The sequence below is a fragment of the Trichechus manatus genome, unplaced genomic scaffold (assembly GCF_000243295.1).
Source record: "Trichechus manatus latirostris isolate Lorelei unplaced genomic scaffold, TriManLat1.0 scaffold00011, whole genome shotgun sequence".
In the NCBI taxonomy this organism is placed as follows: Eukaryota; Metazoa; Chordata; class Mammalia; order Sirenia; family Trichechidae; genus Trichechus; species Trichechus manatus.
The window spans coordinates 13,282,324-13,301,553 of record NW_004443947.1 but is presented as its reverse complement, the minus strand read 5'-3'; the positions used below and the strand labels follow the sequence as shown (position 1 = coordinate 13,301,553).

The 19,230-nt window shown below is 40.8% G+C and overlaps 1 protein-coding gene across 4 annotated transcripts in view; it reads left to right on the top strand.

Moving 5' to 3' along the window:
- The first annotated feature begins 3,538 nt into the window (after positions 1–3,538).
- Positions 3,539–19,230, top strand: part of TENM2 (teneurin transmembrane protein 2) — a 1,072,759-nt gene continuing 1,057,067 nt past the window's right edge. For all 4 annotated transcript variants that reach the window (XM_012560118.1, XM_004371224.1, XM_012560117.1 and 1 more), the window contains exon 1: positions 3,539–3,764. In XM_012560118.1, coding sequence (XP_012415572.1) covers positions 3,539–3,764 — 226 coding nt within the window. The remainder of the gene's footprint in view (positions 3,765–19,230) is intronic.

The following is a 19,230-nucleotide window of genomic DNA, read 5'->3' as shown; positions in this document are numbered from 1 at the left end:
GTAGTGAAAGGCCTGATTCTGCACTAGGTTTCCTCTTATACCACCCCAGAAAGTAGAGAGAGTGGTACTTTGTTAGTACCCAGTAGGGGTGTAAGACCAGGGTTCCTATGTGGTCTCCACTGAAGTGGGTGAGGAGTGGGGATGGGGAGTGACCTTAATATTGCCTGGAAGGGATGAAAGTCCTGACTCTGCCACAACTCTGGTGAAGATATTCAGGCTCCTTGTTAGGACCTGTCAAGGGAGGGAGTCTAGGCTTCCCACTCAGCTTTAGCTTGTGAGGATGGGAACCAGAGCACAGTTTTATTCACTTGCTTGGCTGGGGTAGAGTAGTTGTTGCCTAAAAGTGTTCTCTGTTGCTACGCTGCCCCGTTTGCAGTTGTTTGGCTATAGCTTTTGTTGGGGTTTTATTGTCTGTACCATTAATATTTCCTTATTGGCAGCTTTTTCAGCTCCAAGTCTGGGATATACAGGGCAAAAAGAAAACCCAGGGAACTCACCACCATGTTCCTTGGGTTCTGAGGTCCCTAATCAGTCTGCCTTCTTCTTTCTACTGTTCACACTCTTCTTATGTTTTTTGTTTGTTTGTTTATATATATATATGCACGGTTTGGGGCTACACTTAGTAAGAGGAATGGGAAAAAGTATGTCTTCTCCACCTTTCTGGAAGTGGGAATTTCTAGATTGCCTAATTTAAGATAAGCTGGAGATGTAGATTTTAATATAAATTCCCTTCTTTGTCTTTTGAGTATTGACAATTAATGTTTAACTGATAGGCAGGCTAAATGCACAGTGTCTACAGGCCAACAGTCTGTGAACTCTGCCCGGTTCCTGAAGAAATTAGCTTTCCATGACTAAGATTTGTCATTTTTTGCCTCACTATATATAAATTTCTATCACTTATCCAAAGGTGACATTGCTGACAAATTTAAATATCAAGCACATACCAAGAAAGAGGAATTTAACAGGAAAAGATCACTGGGCAACCAAATTAGATGTCAAAATGTCCAAACACTAAAGTTTTTGTGCTTTATTAATAGGTAATAAGCCTTTAGGGTCCCACTCAGAACATGATTTTTTTTTAAATAAAAACACACACACATACTTGTAGAAAGTCAGCCTGGTTTCCTAGGCACAATGCAAATGAGAAGAGATAGGATTTCATGAGTCAGGAACACTGAAGACATTAAAAAATAAAAACTTACAGTGACACAGAAGAAAGGAAAAGTTATAAAATTGATCCTAAACATCCAATACCCAAAAAACCACTTGGAACTCATCAACATTGGTGCACACGGTTTTATATACACTCAGTACGTGTTGAAGGTCTTTCTTTACTGGTGTATCATTTAAGTACTGATATTTATCATTAGAACTTTGAGTTTCAGGGATTTTCATTATGATATCCACCCTCGGTCTACGTACATCTATGATTACATAGCTAGGGGGAAAAAAAAACATTATGAGTGGAAAATAATTTACTTCTTATTGTCCCCCTACTGGAACATTACCCACAATATCTATTTTAATTTTTACAGAAACTCTATGGATACTCTTGTTTTTTCATTTTAAATGATTGAGAAACTAAGTCTCAAAGACCTCAAGTAATTTTTACAAGGCCCCTGGCTAGCAAGTGGCCACTGTAAGATTGGCAGTCCCCAAAGTCAAGACCCCAAAGTCTATGTGTTTGATCAATGTGGAATATGAAGTCCAAAATGTTGAACTCACATGTCAGATCTTAGAGAGGGTATTTTTGAAATCCAGAAAAAGCCCTAATGTGAAGACACTTGAATTAACTGCACAACAACAAAAATCTCCATGCTGACAATGACTGTTTGTATCCTCCAAGCAGGGCCTGGGGTCTTGACTGGTAACTCTCAAAGGTGCTTCTCAACTTGCTGAGTCAGGAACTATAGACTCCAGGGAACTAACCATTAGGGTTGTTGTTTGTTTGTTTGTTTGTTTTTATAAGCTGCAGTGGCTGCTACACAGCTGTGCTTAATGTCCGTAAGAAGAGGTATGCCACCTTTTTCATTGCCAACTGTCAAATGTATTGTCCAGAATTACAGGCAATATTTGATAAAATGTACTGATAGTGTAGATTAGCAGGGTCCCTGAGATCCAGAAAGAGCTTTAGTGTGAAAAGACAAGGGAGGGACAGCTTGGCTTCTTCTGCCTGGGGCAGATCACATGCCGTCCACATCTCTGTGTATATGGGCTAGCTCTCCAGTATACATAAACATCCCATTCCACTGTGTTGTCACGTGGTAAATAGCCAAGGATGAACAGAGGGGTTCAAAACTACAGATCTGTTCCTCTAATATTTGCTGACATATTGAGGAGACAGTAAGCAACATTAGCCTAGAGAAAATCATTACTCATACTCTGGGTTGTATTTTTAGTTTTAATTAAAAGTCTTATTTGTCTATTCTGTCCAGGCCCTGGCCCTGTGGTCCATGCTATTTTGCATGGCAAATGAAATCAATAAGAGCCTATTATTTGGAACTTGGAGGAGCCTAAGCATTTGGGTTGCATTTGCTAGGCAGAAGGTTCGTGTTTTCTGAGTGATGTTTGGCATACACTTGCATTCCCAAGGTGTCAAACGGCAGCCTGTGGGCTCCCTGGTTGCCAGTTTCTATGTTAGATAGATCCCCTCCATCGGCTTACCTATTGTATTCAGTTCTTTTCTGCTTTTTTTTTTTTTACTTTCCTATGGTGAATGTCCAAGCAGTGAAGAAAACTGTATGGGCTCAGGTTGATGATCAGGTGGCTGTGGCAATTAGACCTCTTGTCATGAAGGTCTCTTGTTAGTGAGTGACTAGGGAGAAGTGACCAGGTGTGCCCAAGGCACAGATTTGCAAAGGAGGAAAAAAAATGATTGGGAATATGCTGAAGGCTCATTAAAGAAATTGGGGGAAGATTGTTTGCATGTCAAGAATGCATTATATCATTATTCTCCAGACTTCACTGGGGAATTTTGTCTTAGCTGAATGTGACTTTGTACCATTGCAAAGCATTAATAGCACATATTTATGCTTCGTGCTCGAATCTGCCGTTGCATCTTTCTTTCTGTCTTCTTTTTTGGCTATTTGTTTTCTTCTCAACCTTTCTATAGCAAAAAGAGAATGTAATTAAAGAAGGATAAAATCAGTTTTTCTTTGAACTGCTTTGTAGCAAGATCTTACGTTAGAATGATAGACTTTTCATGTTATCTGTGCACATATAGAAAATCAAAAGATGAGTTTTTTGGTAATACTTTTATTCAAATCTATTAAATTAAAACAGCAAGAAAATTAATTTCCTGCATCAAGTTATTTTGTTTAGGCTGATTATTTAAATATACATTAAGCATTTGCAAAACAGATCGTTGGCCTCTTTTATGTTTTTATCTGAGTCTAAACGTGAGTCGGAACTGAAGGCAGCCTTTCTTGTAATCACAGACTTGGTTTTTCCTTTGATGTTTTCAGGTGGCCAAGTGACAAGTTCCAGAACTCAGCACTGACTTTTCCGAAAGCACCGGTGTGCTGCCTGATCCGGAATAATGGATGTGAAGGATCGGCGACACCGCTCTTTGACGAGAGGACGGTGTGGCAAAGAGTGCCGCTACACGAGTTCCTCGCTGGACAGTGAAGACTGCCGCGTGCCCACGCAGAAGTCCTACAGCTCCAGTGAGACGCTGAAGGCCTATGACCACGACAGCAGGATGCACTATGGAAACCGAGTCACAGACCTGGTTCACCGCGAGTCAGATGAGTTTGCAAGACAAGGTAGGCGGCGCTGACCCTGCTGACTTGCTCTGGTTAATTTCACATTCTTGATTTGTGCCGATGTGTGTCAATGACTGAGGTTGGTGAAACTGGGAGCAAAGCGTGCTGGCAAGCAGCTGTTCCATTAGATTATAGTTTAAAAACAATCCCTTTATCAACCCATATCAAACACAGGTGATATCAAAATGCCTCATTTATCCTGGACACCAAATTCTTCAACAATATGGTGGTTGCTTTTGGAGACCTTTCATGGTGGGTTTTGACAAGTGTGACATACCACAGAACCTTGGCTTCATAAGGGGTATTCCCAAGAACATCACAAATCTCTATCCTGAGGAACAGGAGTCTGTTTTTGGCTTCTAACTACTCTCCTTGAAGTCTACTCTCACGCCTCCAAGAGTTCCACTTTCTGCTGCTTTTCCCACTGGTCTTCTTAGTTAGATTGTCTATGAACAAAGGATATATTAGTTAAAGAAGATTTAGACCCACCTGTATAATAATATAAGGTCCGTGGGTGGGTGGTGCCAATGGTTTGCACTTGGCTACTAACAGAAAGTGGGTGGTTCAAATCCACCCAGCAGTGCTGCAGAAGAAAGGCGTGGCAATCTACTTCCATAAGATTACAGCCACTGAAAACCCTATGGAGCACAGTTCTACACTGACACACGTGGGGCTGCCATCAGTCGGAATCAATTCAATGGCAATGGGTTTTGGATTTGGTATAATAATACATCTTCCCTCCCCCCAACGCCATCCAAGGAGCCCTGGTGGTGCAGTGATTAAGAGCTTGGCTACTATCTAAGATACTCCACTGGTCTCATCTCTTCGGGAGCAAGTGAGAATGAAGAGAACAGGATACAACGAAAAGATTAGTCCAAAGGACTAATTGTCCACAGCTACCAAGACCTTCACCGGACTGAGTCCAGTACAGCTAGATGGTGCCCGGCTACCACCGCTGACTGCTCTGACCAGGATCACAACAGAGGGTTCTGGACAGAGCTGGAGAAGGATGTAGAGCATAATTCTAACTCAAAAAAAAAGACCAGATTTACTGGCCTAAAGGAGACTGGAGAAACCCCGAGAGTATGGCCCCCAGACACCCTTTTAGCTCAGTGGTAAAGTTACCTTCGATGTTCACTGATCAGCCTGCGAGTGGACAGCCCAGTAAAACCATGAGAGTAACGAGGTACAGGAGTCCAGTGACAAGGCCCAGAAGGCAGAAGGGGAGTAGGAAGCTGATGATAGGGAACACAGAATAGAGTAAGGATATTGTTGATGTGTTGTGAGATTGTTAACCATTGTCATAGGGCAACATTTGTAGTAACTGTCAAATGGGAGACTATTTTGTCCTGTAAGCCTTCATCTTAAGTGAGAATAACAGCATAATTAGAAGAGCGTAGTCAATGTCACTTAAATGTGTATGTAAAAAAAATTTTTGAAATGGCGTATCTTTGGCTATGTGTATTTTCACCAAAAAAAAAAAAAAAAAAAAAAAAAGAGCTTGGCTACTAACCAAAAGGTCAGCAGTTCGAATCCACCAGCCACTCCTTGTAAACCCAATGGGGGCAGTTCTACTCTGTCCTATGAGTTGTATTAATTCTGAGTTTTACATTTCTCTTTTTGTGTTTCAGAGCATAGGTGAATACATGTATGTCATATATCCAATTCCACTGATATAATACTCCCCCTACTTCCACAAAAACTTAATTTTCTTACACTATTTTGACTTCTTTTGGGATAATGGTTTCCTCTCAAGCAGTAATAGTTGGCATTCTCTTCATGATGATATCCATGAAGACTTTTGTTATCATTTGTTCAGGGTGGCTGCAAATGCAGTGACTTGTGGACTAAAGCAAAGCAGTGTTAAGGGGCATTGTGGGAAGTTCACTCACTAGCCCCCCAGCTTTGCTTGTGTTCCAGCCTCCTCATGTGTACGATTTACAAAATTACAAGTGAATGCAGAAAAGTACAGTGAATGCATCGCAGAGGCTACTCTGCCAGCACTGAGCATCTAGGCCTTGCTGTGATGGATTATTGCATCATTTGTCATATAACACTGATTCTTTATTTCCCATTCCATTTCCTTGGCAATAAACGTTGCAATTAGTATAATTTCTAATGAGATACCTTAGCTTGGAATTCCATTCCTGGCTTCTTGGCTTCCTTAAATTACTTACCTTTACTTTATTTCTTAGAAAACACTATACATGTTATTTATTAACACCGTGCCCAAAATTTATAAACTACAATCCAGAGATTGTTCTAAAAATCCTGTTCTCTTATGTTCCCGGTTTAACTTAGCTCCAGCTATTCTATTTAAGAGAATATTGAAAAAATTCAATAGGGAAACAGTTGAAAATTGTGTTTGCCTTGCAACTGCAGATCCTTGCAGGATACAATTTTTATTTTATCCTCTCTCTAATTTTCTGAGTTATTATCATGTAAATGAAACACATACTGCTCCTCCATGAGAAAATGAGAGAGGGGGCCGTGCTTGAAAATTGCTCTGTATGAAATGCCTTTGATCTGTGAGTAACTTCAGCAAGTGTTTTACTTCATTAGGATCTCGCCTGACCCCAAAATGCATGTAGTGGGAATTGGAAAAATAATATGAAGAATCATGGCTTAATTAATTGAGGCAGTGCTTAAATTTCCAACATGAAAATTTAGGACACTTATATGTTGTTTTCAAAAGCATCACTACTACAAAATTCACGTATTTGAAAGGTAATGCACATTTGCACGTTTAACATGGTTGAAAGCCTTTCATTTTCTGCTGTATTTTTTGTTTCATTTTATAGCATTGCTGCATACATTTTTGTTTCTCATGCTTCTATGCTGAAATGCAGACTCTTCCTCCTAAGTCTCATTAAAGGTGCATCCTAGCCTCTGGATCAGTGTGCGCTGAGCTGTAGATCCCGGATTACTGTTGAATTGTGGATTGGCTTGTTCCCTTTTCCCTTATTAATATTTACATAAAACAAAACCAAGTGCTTGAGATTTTATTTTCAAATATACCTTTATTGTTTCTGTGTAATCTGGTTCCCCTCCATTGATAATAATGGAAGTTGCTTGGCCATAGCAAACTCATAGCTTTGCAATTAACAATTCACACATGCCTCGTGTTGTTATTGAGCCCATATTTGTTTGTGTAATGTGTTTGCATGCATTAAAAACTGTGCAGGCCAAAAGTAGGAATGAAAAGGCATTGGAATCTATTTGCATATGCAAGTGCAGTTCCTTCTGAAGATGTCTATGAATTTATGCATGAAAATGTAGTCAGTCTGAGTGCATCTACTTTGATGGGTTCTCAAATTGAACTCTGCAGGAAGTAAATAAGCACATGTTTAAAGAGAGGAGGAGCTGGAGACATAATCTGGCAAGCAGCACATGCAACTTGAAACTTAGTCACTACAGAGAGGGTTAAAATAAATTTTACACTCAGTAATAATACGACTTTTTTTTTTTTAAATGTCATGCTTTTCCCATTTTATTTTCTTATTCATGAAATCAAAGAGCAGGGTCATCTCAGTACTTATTAGCCTAGAGGTACATTAGCAAGGATCATAGCAGGATCATCTCCTGTGGTATTTTTATTTAAAACGCAAGACACTGATCACAAAACAAACACAGTTCTCACATACAACCAAGTTGGGCAAACACAGTTGGATGACTCTCCAGATGCTCAGAGTAGAAAAGAATTGCCAGCCACTAAAAGTGCTGTGACGCCTGGGTCAGACCTTGCGAGGCTTTCCCAGCTGCCCGGCAGCAAGTATCAAATGTGAGAACCTGCCATATCCCAGCAGGACAGATGGGCCAGGTGTTCCCATGGGAAGCTTATGGAAGCTCCCATCACATTGTGTCTCCTCCGCTTGCTTTCAGCACGGAAGCCTCCTCTGCCTTCTTCTATTGTGGGCTTCTTCACCTAAATAGAGACTATGCAAATTACCTGTCTGGCCTCTATTATGCTGAATTCTCCTGGTGTGAAAAGAGAAGATCGCTGACCTGAGGTCTGTGGCCACTGCAGTAATTAGTAATTAGTAAATGACTAATCGTGCAAGAAATAGCATCCTAGTGGTCTGAGAGTTAATGCTCCTGACAAAAGTGAGCAGTTGTCTGATCCCCGGTCAGCCCCAGCTACAGTCCAACCTGCGAAATAGATGCCACTTTGTATAATGAAGGTCGGACAAGTTCCCAGGCAGCTTGTTCTTTTGAACCCAGAAGTTAGGGGGTAGAGAAGACACCCTCCTCTGACTTAGACACGCTCCCTTGGTTTAGGAGCCTAGAGTTAGACTTGAAGTCTGCTTTTGCATAATTATGTGCCTGTGACTCTGGGGTACAGTTCTCTGCTCTGCCAGGATTAGTAGGCAGCTTTCAGGCATATCAAACAACAATAATAACCAAAGAACAGTGGCTAACATTTACAGAGTACCTTCTATGTGTCACTACCGACCTAAGCATTTTGCTTGTATTAACTCACTTAACACAACTTTGTGAAACAGGTACTATTATTACTCCTTTTTGACAGGTTAGAAAACTGAGACCTGAAGAAATAAAATAAAGCATCCAAGGTCACAAACGCACGAAGAAGTGGAGGCAGGTTTCAAACTCAGGGAGTTGGATTCAAAGAGTACGTTTTAAAGCGCTGTGCTTGATTTCCTCCTAAATAAATAAGTAAATGAACAAACAAAAAGCAAATAATTAAAGCCTCTTTCAGAGGCTGGGGAGAGTGTATGAAGCTCAATCTATAAACCTTTTAAGGATCTACAACTTTCAGTCTTTCTTAATAATATAGCAGCTGCAATAGATAACATTCATAGAACATTTAACAGGCATGACTACCAGTCCTGCTGCGCTGTATTCTTGTTTTCTTCCATTCCTCTCCGTTTCCACCACCATCCCAGAGTCTCTGGAAGCTTCCTTTCCTGCAATACCTCTCCACCAACCACCACTGCGAGAAAAGCTGCTACTGTAGAGCTGTGTGCTGGGCTGTCAGCACTGAATCCCTGCTTTCCCATACAGTCACAACCCTCCTTTTGCAGAGCGTCTCAGCTTGGAGCACTGCCCCAGAAAGGTGTCACTATCTAAATATATTGCTCAGATAAGCAGAACTGACTGGTTTCTGTGCTAGTCAAGGCCCAGCGGGCCATAGAAATCAGCCAGGCCTCTGATTCCTTAAAAAGCCCTTCTTTCTGGTTAGTAGTGCAAGTCTCCTGAGACAGTCCGAGACTGAATTCTTTCTTTGTACCTCAGGCTGTCTGTTTGGGTAAAGGCTGAAGAAAGAACTGGGGAGAGATTGGATTTTTGAAAGTATGCTTTCCACAGTTCTCTCAGTCAGTTTGTGCAATGAAAAAAGGTTCACCAAGCCTTTCGTTCACTTAAATACATACACACACGTATTTTAGGCTAGGTTTGGTTTTGGTACTTCATGAACTGACTCTCACACCTGTAATCTTTACAATAATTTGGACAGTAATTTCTGCTCTATGTAATTTGGTATAGCACAAATTTAACCCGTGTTAATGAGCTGAAAATTCATAAACCAGTAATAAGCTGGAGAGTTCGTGTATTGATTCAATTACTATATATAATAATTGCTGAAATACTTGGAAAACCTGTGAGCATTTCTGTCTACACCCTTGTCTTATAGTGGTCATTTTCCCACTGTATCCAAAGCAATACTTACAAACGTTCTGTTTTGAAAATCCCAGCACTTTAGTTTACCTAAAAAGAACAAATTTTAGGTTTCAGTGAACTTCAAGATTTTTTGTCGTTGTTTTTTTGGTTGATATTTGAGAGGCTGAAATGTACGTTGAGAGGATTACTGTCAATTCTCCTACCTTCAGGGAGGACTTGTTTTCATAACTCAACTCAGATTAATGTAAAGTCTCTTAGTCCTTAGTTATGTTGTTGTTCTTCTTTTTAATCTTTAAAGAGAATATACAACCTTTCAGGATAATATGATCCACTGTCTTCCTGAGTGATGCAAATGGTTAATGCACTTAGCTGAAAACTGAAAGGTTGGTGGTTCAAGTCCACCCAGAGACACTTGAGAAGAAAGGCCTGGTGATCTACTTCTAAAAAATCAGACAGTGAAAATCTTATGGAGCACAGTTTACTCTGACACACATGGGGTCGCCATGAGTTGATATCAACTTGACTGCTGGTATCTTCTTGCTACCTAACTTGAATCCTTGTTGCTTCATATGGGAGACATATGGCAAGCGGTTAAGAATGTGGACTCTGAAGTTAAACTGTGTCTGTTCTTGGTACTGATGCATACTATCAACATAACCTTGATCAAATTCTAGAGCATAAACTCTTTAAGTCTCAGTTTCTCCATCTCTAAAGGTTTCTACCACATGTAGTTAGTAGGATCATTTATTACGACTATGTACTTACCATGCCATGGATGCTGTCTTTCTTTAATAAGTGCTTGTATTTATAATTATAATTATTGTCATTTTAATCCCATTACCAGAAAAAATAGTCATCACCTGCTCTTCACCGCTCATAATATTCTGTGTAACAGGAATCTTCCACCCCTCCTTGGATTTGTTTTCCGTGACTTGCAAAAATTCTGACATCTGCAAATCCAGAAATTATCTTCCAGCTTATTGATAGAATGTGCTTGCCTCTGTAGACACCACACCTTACCTTTTGCTCCCAAAGATGAACATAACTCACATATTATTTCCCTCTTTTTAGAAAGGAATGAAAGGTACATCTAGCCATTGTCAGCTGATGCCAGCACACTGTGAGAGAGTTGTTAGTTTTACAAGTTAAAAAACAAACAACAAAACTAGATTAGAAAAAATGCTCTAAGGTAGTGTCTTTGGATACAAACCATTTTTTTAAAGGTGTTCATTTTATGATGCAAATCAATGTGAATTTTACATATGGATTTAATTGAAAGAAGACTTAACCCATATAAATCCTGGATGAAAATTAATCCACTTTCATCACTCTACATGTAGTAATTTGGAATCCATGTCACTTGGTAAATCAAACGTATCTGGATTTCATCGTTGATATTCGCTGCTCTTCTATTACATTTAAATTTTTAATCACTTTAGCTACTGGGTAGCAATTTTCATGTCTGCCCAGTTGTTATCCTTCAAGTAGTCATCCACTGTTGACTCTCCATTCTTTTGATCTAACTTTCTTTAAATCTTCTTGATTTTTCAAGTCTTTTTTGGTGGTAAATCTCCAGAGTTCCATCCTTAGTCCTCTACTCTTTTTTCTCCAATATGGTTTCTTCTGAACACTCTTGTTCATATAACCTCAGCTGTTTCTACCTTCTCAAGATTTTTCAGTTAAAAATGACAACATCCCAACTCAAATTACCTTAAGCAAAAATATAATGTTTTAGCTTACATCACTAGAGAATCTAGCAGTACATCTGATTTCACCCAAAATCACCTTCTTTCTCCATGTCTTGTTTCTCATTCTCTTTACTTGACTTTATTCTTCAGAGAAATCTATTTGAAAATGTCTTATGATAATCACATTCTCATCTTCTCCTCCTGTGATAACATTGTTGGAAAGAATATTTTCTGTGACCGTCAGTAGAACATTGTCATGGAAGATTCAGATAGGCCTATATTGAGACACATGCTGATATCTGTATCTTTCACTCAGACTTTAGTTGGCCATGTCTTGGACTTGGGCCTACCCTGTGCCTGGGGTAGGTGATGGTGAGTCCCTCCTGCACCTGATGGAATGAATTCCATGAAGAAAAGAAAGGTTCTATTATCAGAAGTAGGTAAGGAATACCAGTTAGCCTACTGATGGATGCTTCCAGCACTGTTGTTGTTAAGTTCCAACCAGTTAGTCCCGACTTATAGCAACCCTATGTACAACAGAATGAAACACTGCTCAGTCCTGCACCATCCTCACAGTCGTTGCTATGCTTGAGCTCATTGTTGCAGTTACTGTGTCAATACATCTCGTTGAGGGTCCTCCTCTTTTTCGCTGACCCTCTTCTTTACCAAGCATGATGTCCTACTCTAGGGATGGGTCCCTCCTGATAACATGTCCAAAGTACATGAGACAAAGCCTCACCATCCTCACTTCTAAGGAGCATTCTGACTGTACTCCTTCCAAGACAGATTTGTTTGTTCTCCCAGCACGAGTGATAATCAAATGTACAATATTGCTTGTGTGATCTTTCTAAGCACCATTGCCACTTTCCAAGCTTCCTTTGGAATATTTTTTTCTTAGATATTCAAGCATTTAACTTAAATGTCTTTCATGCAAAATCTGTTTCCACTTCGGGGACCATGGTCTCGGGGAACATCTAGCTCAATTGGCATAACACGGTTTATAAAGACAGTGTTCTACATTCTACCTTGGTGAGTAGTGCCTGGGGTCTTAAAAGCCTGTGAGCGGCCATCTAAGATACTCCACTGGTCTCATCTCTTCAGGAGCAAGGGAGAATGAAGAGAACAGGATACAAGGAAAAGATTAGTCCGAAGGACTAATGGTCCACAGCTACCAAGGCCTCCACCGGACTGAGTCCAGTACAGCTAGATGGTTCCCAGCTACCACCACTGACTGCTCTGACCAGGATCACAACAGAGGGTTCTGGACACAGCTGGAGAAGGATGTAGAACATAATTCTAACTCACAAAAAAAAGACCAGATTTACTGGCCTAAAGGAGTCTGGAGAAACCCCGAGAGTATGGCCCCCAGACACCCTTTTAGCTCAATGGTGAAGTTATCTCCGAGGTTCACCATTCAGCCTGGGAGTAGACAGCCCCATAAAACCAAATAATGGGACTAATGAGGTATAGTAGTCTAGTGACAAGGGCCAGAAGGCAGAAGGGGACAAGGAAGCTGGTGTTAGGGAACACAAGGTTGAGTAAGGATATTGTCGATGTGTTGTGAGATTGTTAACCATTGTCATAGGGCAACATGTGTAGTAACTGTTAAATGAGAAACTATTTTGTTCTGTAAGCCTTCATCTTAAGTGAGAATAGCAGCACAATTGGAAGAACGTAGTCAGTGTCACTGAACTGTGCATGTAGAAATTTTTGAAATGGTGTATCTTTGGCTATGTGTATTTTCACCAAAAAAAAAAAAAAAAGGTTGAGACTTTAGAGGGTTGACATGTTGTGGGGTTGTTAACCAATGTCATAAAACAATATGTGTACTACTGTTTCATGAGAAACTATTTGTTCTGTAAGCCTTCACCTGAAGTACAATAATAAAAAAAAAATCTGTTTCCACTTCTAATTTTTCAGCTTTTGGTAAATGGCATTACAATTCTTGCATTCTAGAAAAAATCTTCCTAGACTATGCTTTTTCTTGATTCAGTATATATTAATGTTCACCAAATCCTGCCTTTTATTCTTATTTATCTTATTCTTATGCCTTTCATTCCAAGGGAGCCTTCCAACACTTCAACACCATACAAATGTGAAACAATTTAATGTGTCTTCTGCTGTAGTCTTCATTTATATATATATAAGACAAGCAGTACATTGACAGGTAACTGCCAGAAATTCAAGCTGAATTCAGAAGAGGACTTGGAATGTGGGATATCATTGCTGATGTCAGATGGATCTTGGCTAAAAGCAGAGAATACCAGAAAGATGTTTACCTGTGTTTTGGTGACTATGCAAAGGCATTCAACTATGTGGATCATAACAAATTATGGATAACGTTGCAAAGAATGGGAATTCCACAACACTTAATTTTGCTCATGTGGAACTTGTACATAGATCAAGAGGCAGTTGGAACAGAACAAGGGGCTACTGCGTGATTTAAAATCAGGAAAGTTGTGTGTCAGGGTTGTATCCTTTCACCATACTTATTCAGTCTGTATCCTGAGCAAATAACCTGAGAAGCTGGACTATATGAAAAGGAACACAGCATCAGGATTGGAGGAAGGCTCATTAGCAACCTGTGTTATACAGATGACACAACCTTGCTTGCTGAAAGCAAAGAGGACTTGAAGCACTTACTGATGAAGATCAAAGACTACAGCCTTCAGTATGGCTTACACCTCAACATAAAGAAAACAAAAATTCTCATAATGGGACCAATAAGCAACATCATGATAAACAGAAAAGACTGAAGTTGTCAAGGATTTCATTTCACTTGGATCCACAATCAATGCTCCTGGAAGCAGCCGTCAAGAAATGAAAGGACTTGTAGCATTGCGCAAATGTGCTGCAAAAGACCTCTTTAAAGTATTGAAAAGTAATGATGTCACTTTGAAGACTAAGGTGAACCTGACCCAAGCCATGGCATTTTTAATAGCCTCATATGCATGCAAAAGCTGGACAATGCATGGTCATGGTGAAGAATATTGAATATACTATGGACTGCCAGAAGAACGAACAAATCTGTCTTGGAAGAAGTGCAGCCAGAGTGCTCCTTGGAAGCAAGGATGGTGAGACTTTGTCTCACGTAATTTGGACATGTTATCAGGAGGGACCAGTCCCTGGAGAATGACATCATGCTTGGTAAGGCAGAGGATCAGTGTAAAAGAAGAAGACCCTCGATGAGATGGATTTACACAGTGACTGCAACAATGGGCTCAAACATAGCTACAATTGTGACGATGGCACAGGACTGGGCGGCATTTCCTATGTTATACATAGGGTCACTATGAGTTGGAACAGATAGTCTTGATTTTCTAAAATACTGTTTTGTCATTCCCCTAAAATTAATTCATTAATATTTATTGGGTAACTACCAGACAATTTAGAAGTGAAGAAGGTGAGACTTCGACCTACTAACTTTGGGCATGTCATCAGGAAAAACCAATTGTAGAAAAGAACATCATGTTTGGTAGAGGGCCAATGAAAACAGGGGAAACTCAATGAGACAGATCGACACAATAGCTGCAACAATGAACTCAAACATACCAATGATCATGAAAATGCCACAGTACCATGCCACGTTTTTTTCTGTAATACATAAATTCTGAAGTGCTAGAGATAGGCTTGAGCTGAAGACAGGGATTCAGGAGTTGACAAATAATACTTTCATGGGATGTGATGAGATCATTCGGGAAACATGTACAGGAAGAAGAGAAAAAGAGCTCACATGAGAACATCAATAATAAATGGATAGGAAGAGGAAGAAGATTGTACAAAGAGATTGTAAAATACTTTTCTTTCCATACTCACTCCAAACTTGACTTGGCATTCTAGGAACAGCACTAGGCTTATTTCCCTCTCTATTACTCAGAGTTGGCCTCAATTTTATTCCATAAATCAAAGGACAAAAATGAATGCCCATAGGCCATATATGGCCCCTATATATGTATTGTTTGCCCTGCAGATTGCTTTAGACATCTTGAATCCAGTGCCTTTAGCCAGTCCATTCACATTCCAGTTCGCCAGAAGGCTCCCATTTGCCTTTTATCCTATACCAGTCCTCCTCTTCAGTCATATATTTTATATGCTAGACCTCCGAATTCTATTGCATTTGCAAAAATATCACAAGACTTCCTATATCCATTCCTTCCTGGTAGATTACTACTCTGTCTATTCCAAACTGTTCATCCTACGAAGCTTAACCTACAGACCACCTCTTGGGTGAAACCTCCTGTAACATCTGTGAGATGGTCTGCCCTCCTCTGAATTTCTGTAGTCCTTAATGGCTTGTTATTGTTCTCTTTACAAGTGACTCAGCATGCAAAGCACATGAATTCGATGACTGTTGTGAACAGGGAGATAAACAAAGTGCTCTGCAGTTTCGTGTTCTGACTCATGGTTGCAACTACATGAAAATTCATTCTTATTAGTTGCTTGTTTCCTGTACTAATGAGAAGAATTGAAAGCACAGCTCAGAAAAGAAGACCACTTAGAAAATGTGGGTAGTGTGTCTGTCCAGCATGACAATACCAAATGCCACATTGTGAAATGCCAACTTGCAAGAATTTTCTGCAACCTACTTTGAAAGTCACATATCGATTTGCACTAACATTTGTTTTTACTGTGTACCAGTGACCCTAGAATACTATAAGCTTTTCCAACTTGATGTCACATATAGCAATTGTGTCTCCGCAAGGACCTACTAGGTGGTATGCATAGGAGGCCTTCGGCGCATATGTGATTGTTACCGCAATAACTCAGATTGGAGCTGCCTGCCATGATAGTCAATTCTGAGAAAGGGGTGAGATGAGCAGCAAGAGGTTTATTATTTATCGATATATAGGAGACAGAGGGGAATAGCTTCCTCCAAAAAACCCGTATTCCCAACTGGAGATCGGCTGAAGGCTTTTATATGGACAGGATTATGGGTCTTAGAAGTTTGTGTTAGTTCCCCCTTGAGGTGGTCACGTCCCAGATGAGTTAATCTTTTCTTGGGGGTTATCTGGTGACATCCTGGTTTTCTTGTCCCAAGACGGGTGCTTTGTTCAGTTTGTCATTCCTAGATCGTTATCACTTGTTTTCCACCCTCCAAGGAGGAACATCAGTTAATCTTAAACCTTTTGTAGCGACTGGCACCAAAGAGAAAGACAAGATCATGAGACAACATGGCGGTTAGCAATGGGGAGTAAATAATAGTGAACTGGGCCTATGCTGCGTCTTCCAATCCCCCTTTTTATTGGAAGTTTCTCAATCTTGGGAAACAGGGCGTCGATTCTTTTCTGGCTACTTCCTGCTGGTTAGGGGCATCACTGGGGTGATAAACCTCCTGGTATTGACTAGGGGCCATATGTAGGGGGTGAGTTAGAGTGGAAATTGGCCACATCTTGGTGAATTAGATGACATTCATCCTCAGAGCTTGAAAAAGGGGCGTCCCAACTTACCAGGGTAAAAATTTTTCTAGCCTTTGGAGTATTTGTAGTTCTTTTTGTTAATATTCTCATAAAACAGGGAACACAAAAACAAACTAGAATAATCACTATTCTTAAGGTTCCTCTCTCAGGCTCCTCTATGCCCACTTAACTGGACCTACTGGAATTAGGGTTGACACTACACATTGGAGGGTCAGTGTGTCCCCAGTTTACAGGGTCAGTGTCCCCTTTGCCTGTAGGATCACAGGCACCTTTCTGTCTAGGTATCCTTGAAAAATAGAAAGATAGAGGGAAACAAGGTCAAAATCATTGTACTGTAAGCTTCTTGAATTTGTACTTCAGACCCTGAATTGGAGTACAAGAGTATGGTGGCTCTTTTGCTTCTTTCTCTTCTTTTGGTGGGGCTGCTTTTACTCTCTAGTGATGCACCCACACGGCTACTCCTGTTAATTTCAGAGATGAGTGGGTGGTCAGGAGAACTTCAAAAGGTCCCTCCCACTGAGGGGCCAGTAGATCTTCCGGGGGTTGATTCTTCTAGGTTTTCAATAGGACCTGATCTCCAGTCTCTGGGTTGGAACCTGCGGAGGGAAGTGTCAGAAGGAAAAGACAAACCAGAAGAAGCGTACTGATTAACAGGGTTTATGACGGCTCTCAGAGAACGGACCTAGTCTCTTTTCTCTACCTTGGTCATCACCGAGGTGGGGGAAAGTTGACTTTTTCAGAAATGGTCTCCCATATGTTAATTTGTAAGGACTCAATTTGAGCCCACTTCAAGGGGCTACCTGGATTCTGAGCAGGGCAATGAGGAGAACTTGTATCTAAGTGGAGCTTGTCTCCTGGCAAAGTTTCGCCAAGGACTTTTTCAGAGTATGGTTCATCCTTTTGGTCTTTCCAGTCAATTGTGGTCTTCAGGCTGAGAGTAATTTCCAATTTATATCTAAAACCTTATTGACTTCTTGGATGACTGTTGCCATAAAAGCTCTCTTGTTATCACTCTGTACTGAGATTGGAAGATCAAAACGAGGTATGATTTCTTTGAGTAACGCTTTGGTCACTTCTTGGGCTCGTTTGGTTCGACAAAGGAAAGCCTCCACCCACCCTGAGTAGGTGTCCACAAAAATCAGCAGATATTTTAAATTTCCAGTTGTCTGGGGCATTATATCACTGCCACCTGAAAGGAATCATTGATTGCCTTCAGAAGTTTTAGGATTTCTGGTACATGTTTTATTTCTTTGTTGGCAGATGTCAGAAGTCCCCTTTCTTTCTACAAGGCATCATGTGAGTGAAGGACCAGATGGGCATATTTATTATCAGTATACACAGTCATGCGTCTTCCTATCCCTAGTCGCAGGGACCGCCCGAGGGCTATGAGTTCAGCCTTTGGAGCCAAAGTGCCTGCAGGAAGTGGAACTGCCTCTAAGACCTCAGTTCGTGCCACCACCGCATATCCCGCCTTGTGGCATCCTTCATATAGAAAGCTACTGCCATCTGCATACATTTCTATCTCTGGGTCAGTCAAGGGAACATCCGAGAGATCTGGTCTGCTAAAAGAAACTTCTTCAATTATCTCTAGGCAGTCATGTACAGGGACATCTTCCGAAATAGGCAGCAATGTGGCAGGATTGAGGGAGGAGACAGCCTTCAGAACCACGTTTGTGTTGTCTAACAAGACTGCCTGACATTTTCCCACCCGTCCTGCCGTGAGCCAAAAACCCCCGTTTTGTTCCAAAAGAGGCAAACCTGTATGTGGTGTATTTACCGTTACCTTTGGTCCAAGGGTGAATTTCTTGGCTTCCTGTAACAGGTCACATGATTAGCCACGGCTTGAAGACAAGAGGGCCATCCCCAGGCCACACTGTCCAGCTGTTTTGAAAAGTAGGCCACCAGTCACCTGGCTGGCCCCTGGGTTTGAGTTAGTACCCCCACAGAAATTCTCTGTCTTAATATCAGTCCGTTCAATGGCAAATAAATAGAGGCTGAGACTCGGGGTGTAGAGGAATACAAAAGAAGGCATCTTTCAAGCCCAGTACTGAAAACCAAGCACATTGACTGGATATAGTAACCAAGAGGGTATATGGGTTTGGCACAGTTGGATGAATGTCCTCTACTGTTTGGTTGATTTTCCTTAGGTCTTGAACAAATCAATATTCTCTAGTCCCCGGTTTCAACACTGGTAAGATAGGAGTGTTGTACATAAACTGGCAAAATTTCAAAAGTCTTATTTTTATGTATTGATGCACCAATGGTGTGATGCCTTCTAAAGCCTCCTTGTGGAGGGGATATTGTCTCTGGTTTATAATAGGTGCTCCAGGTTTTAAAGTAATTTTAACTGGTGCAGCTGACTTGGCTCACCCAGGCGTTTCTTATGCCTAGACCTGTGGATTCACCTTTTGTTGAATATGGAAAGGAATGTCACTAAATGTTACTATTTCTTCTTGCAACAGTGTTGCCTGCAAGGTGCGTGTGTTTTCAGGCAGGATCTGTAGAAAATGGAAAGGAACAACTCTGCCTTCCTATTTGGGTTACTCGGGTAAGGGGGACTGTGATTCTTCCAATTATACACGTCGGAGGTAGAGAAAGGAGTATGTAACATTGTTCCTCCTTCGGCTGGAATTTTTCTCAGAGGAAATTGCCCTGCCAGAGCCCCAGCAGTACCCTCAGCGAAAACAGTACCCTGACGGGTGTGTGTAGTGGGGGAGACCATAC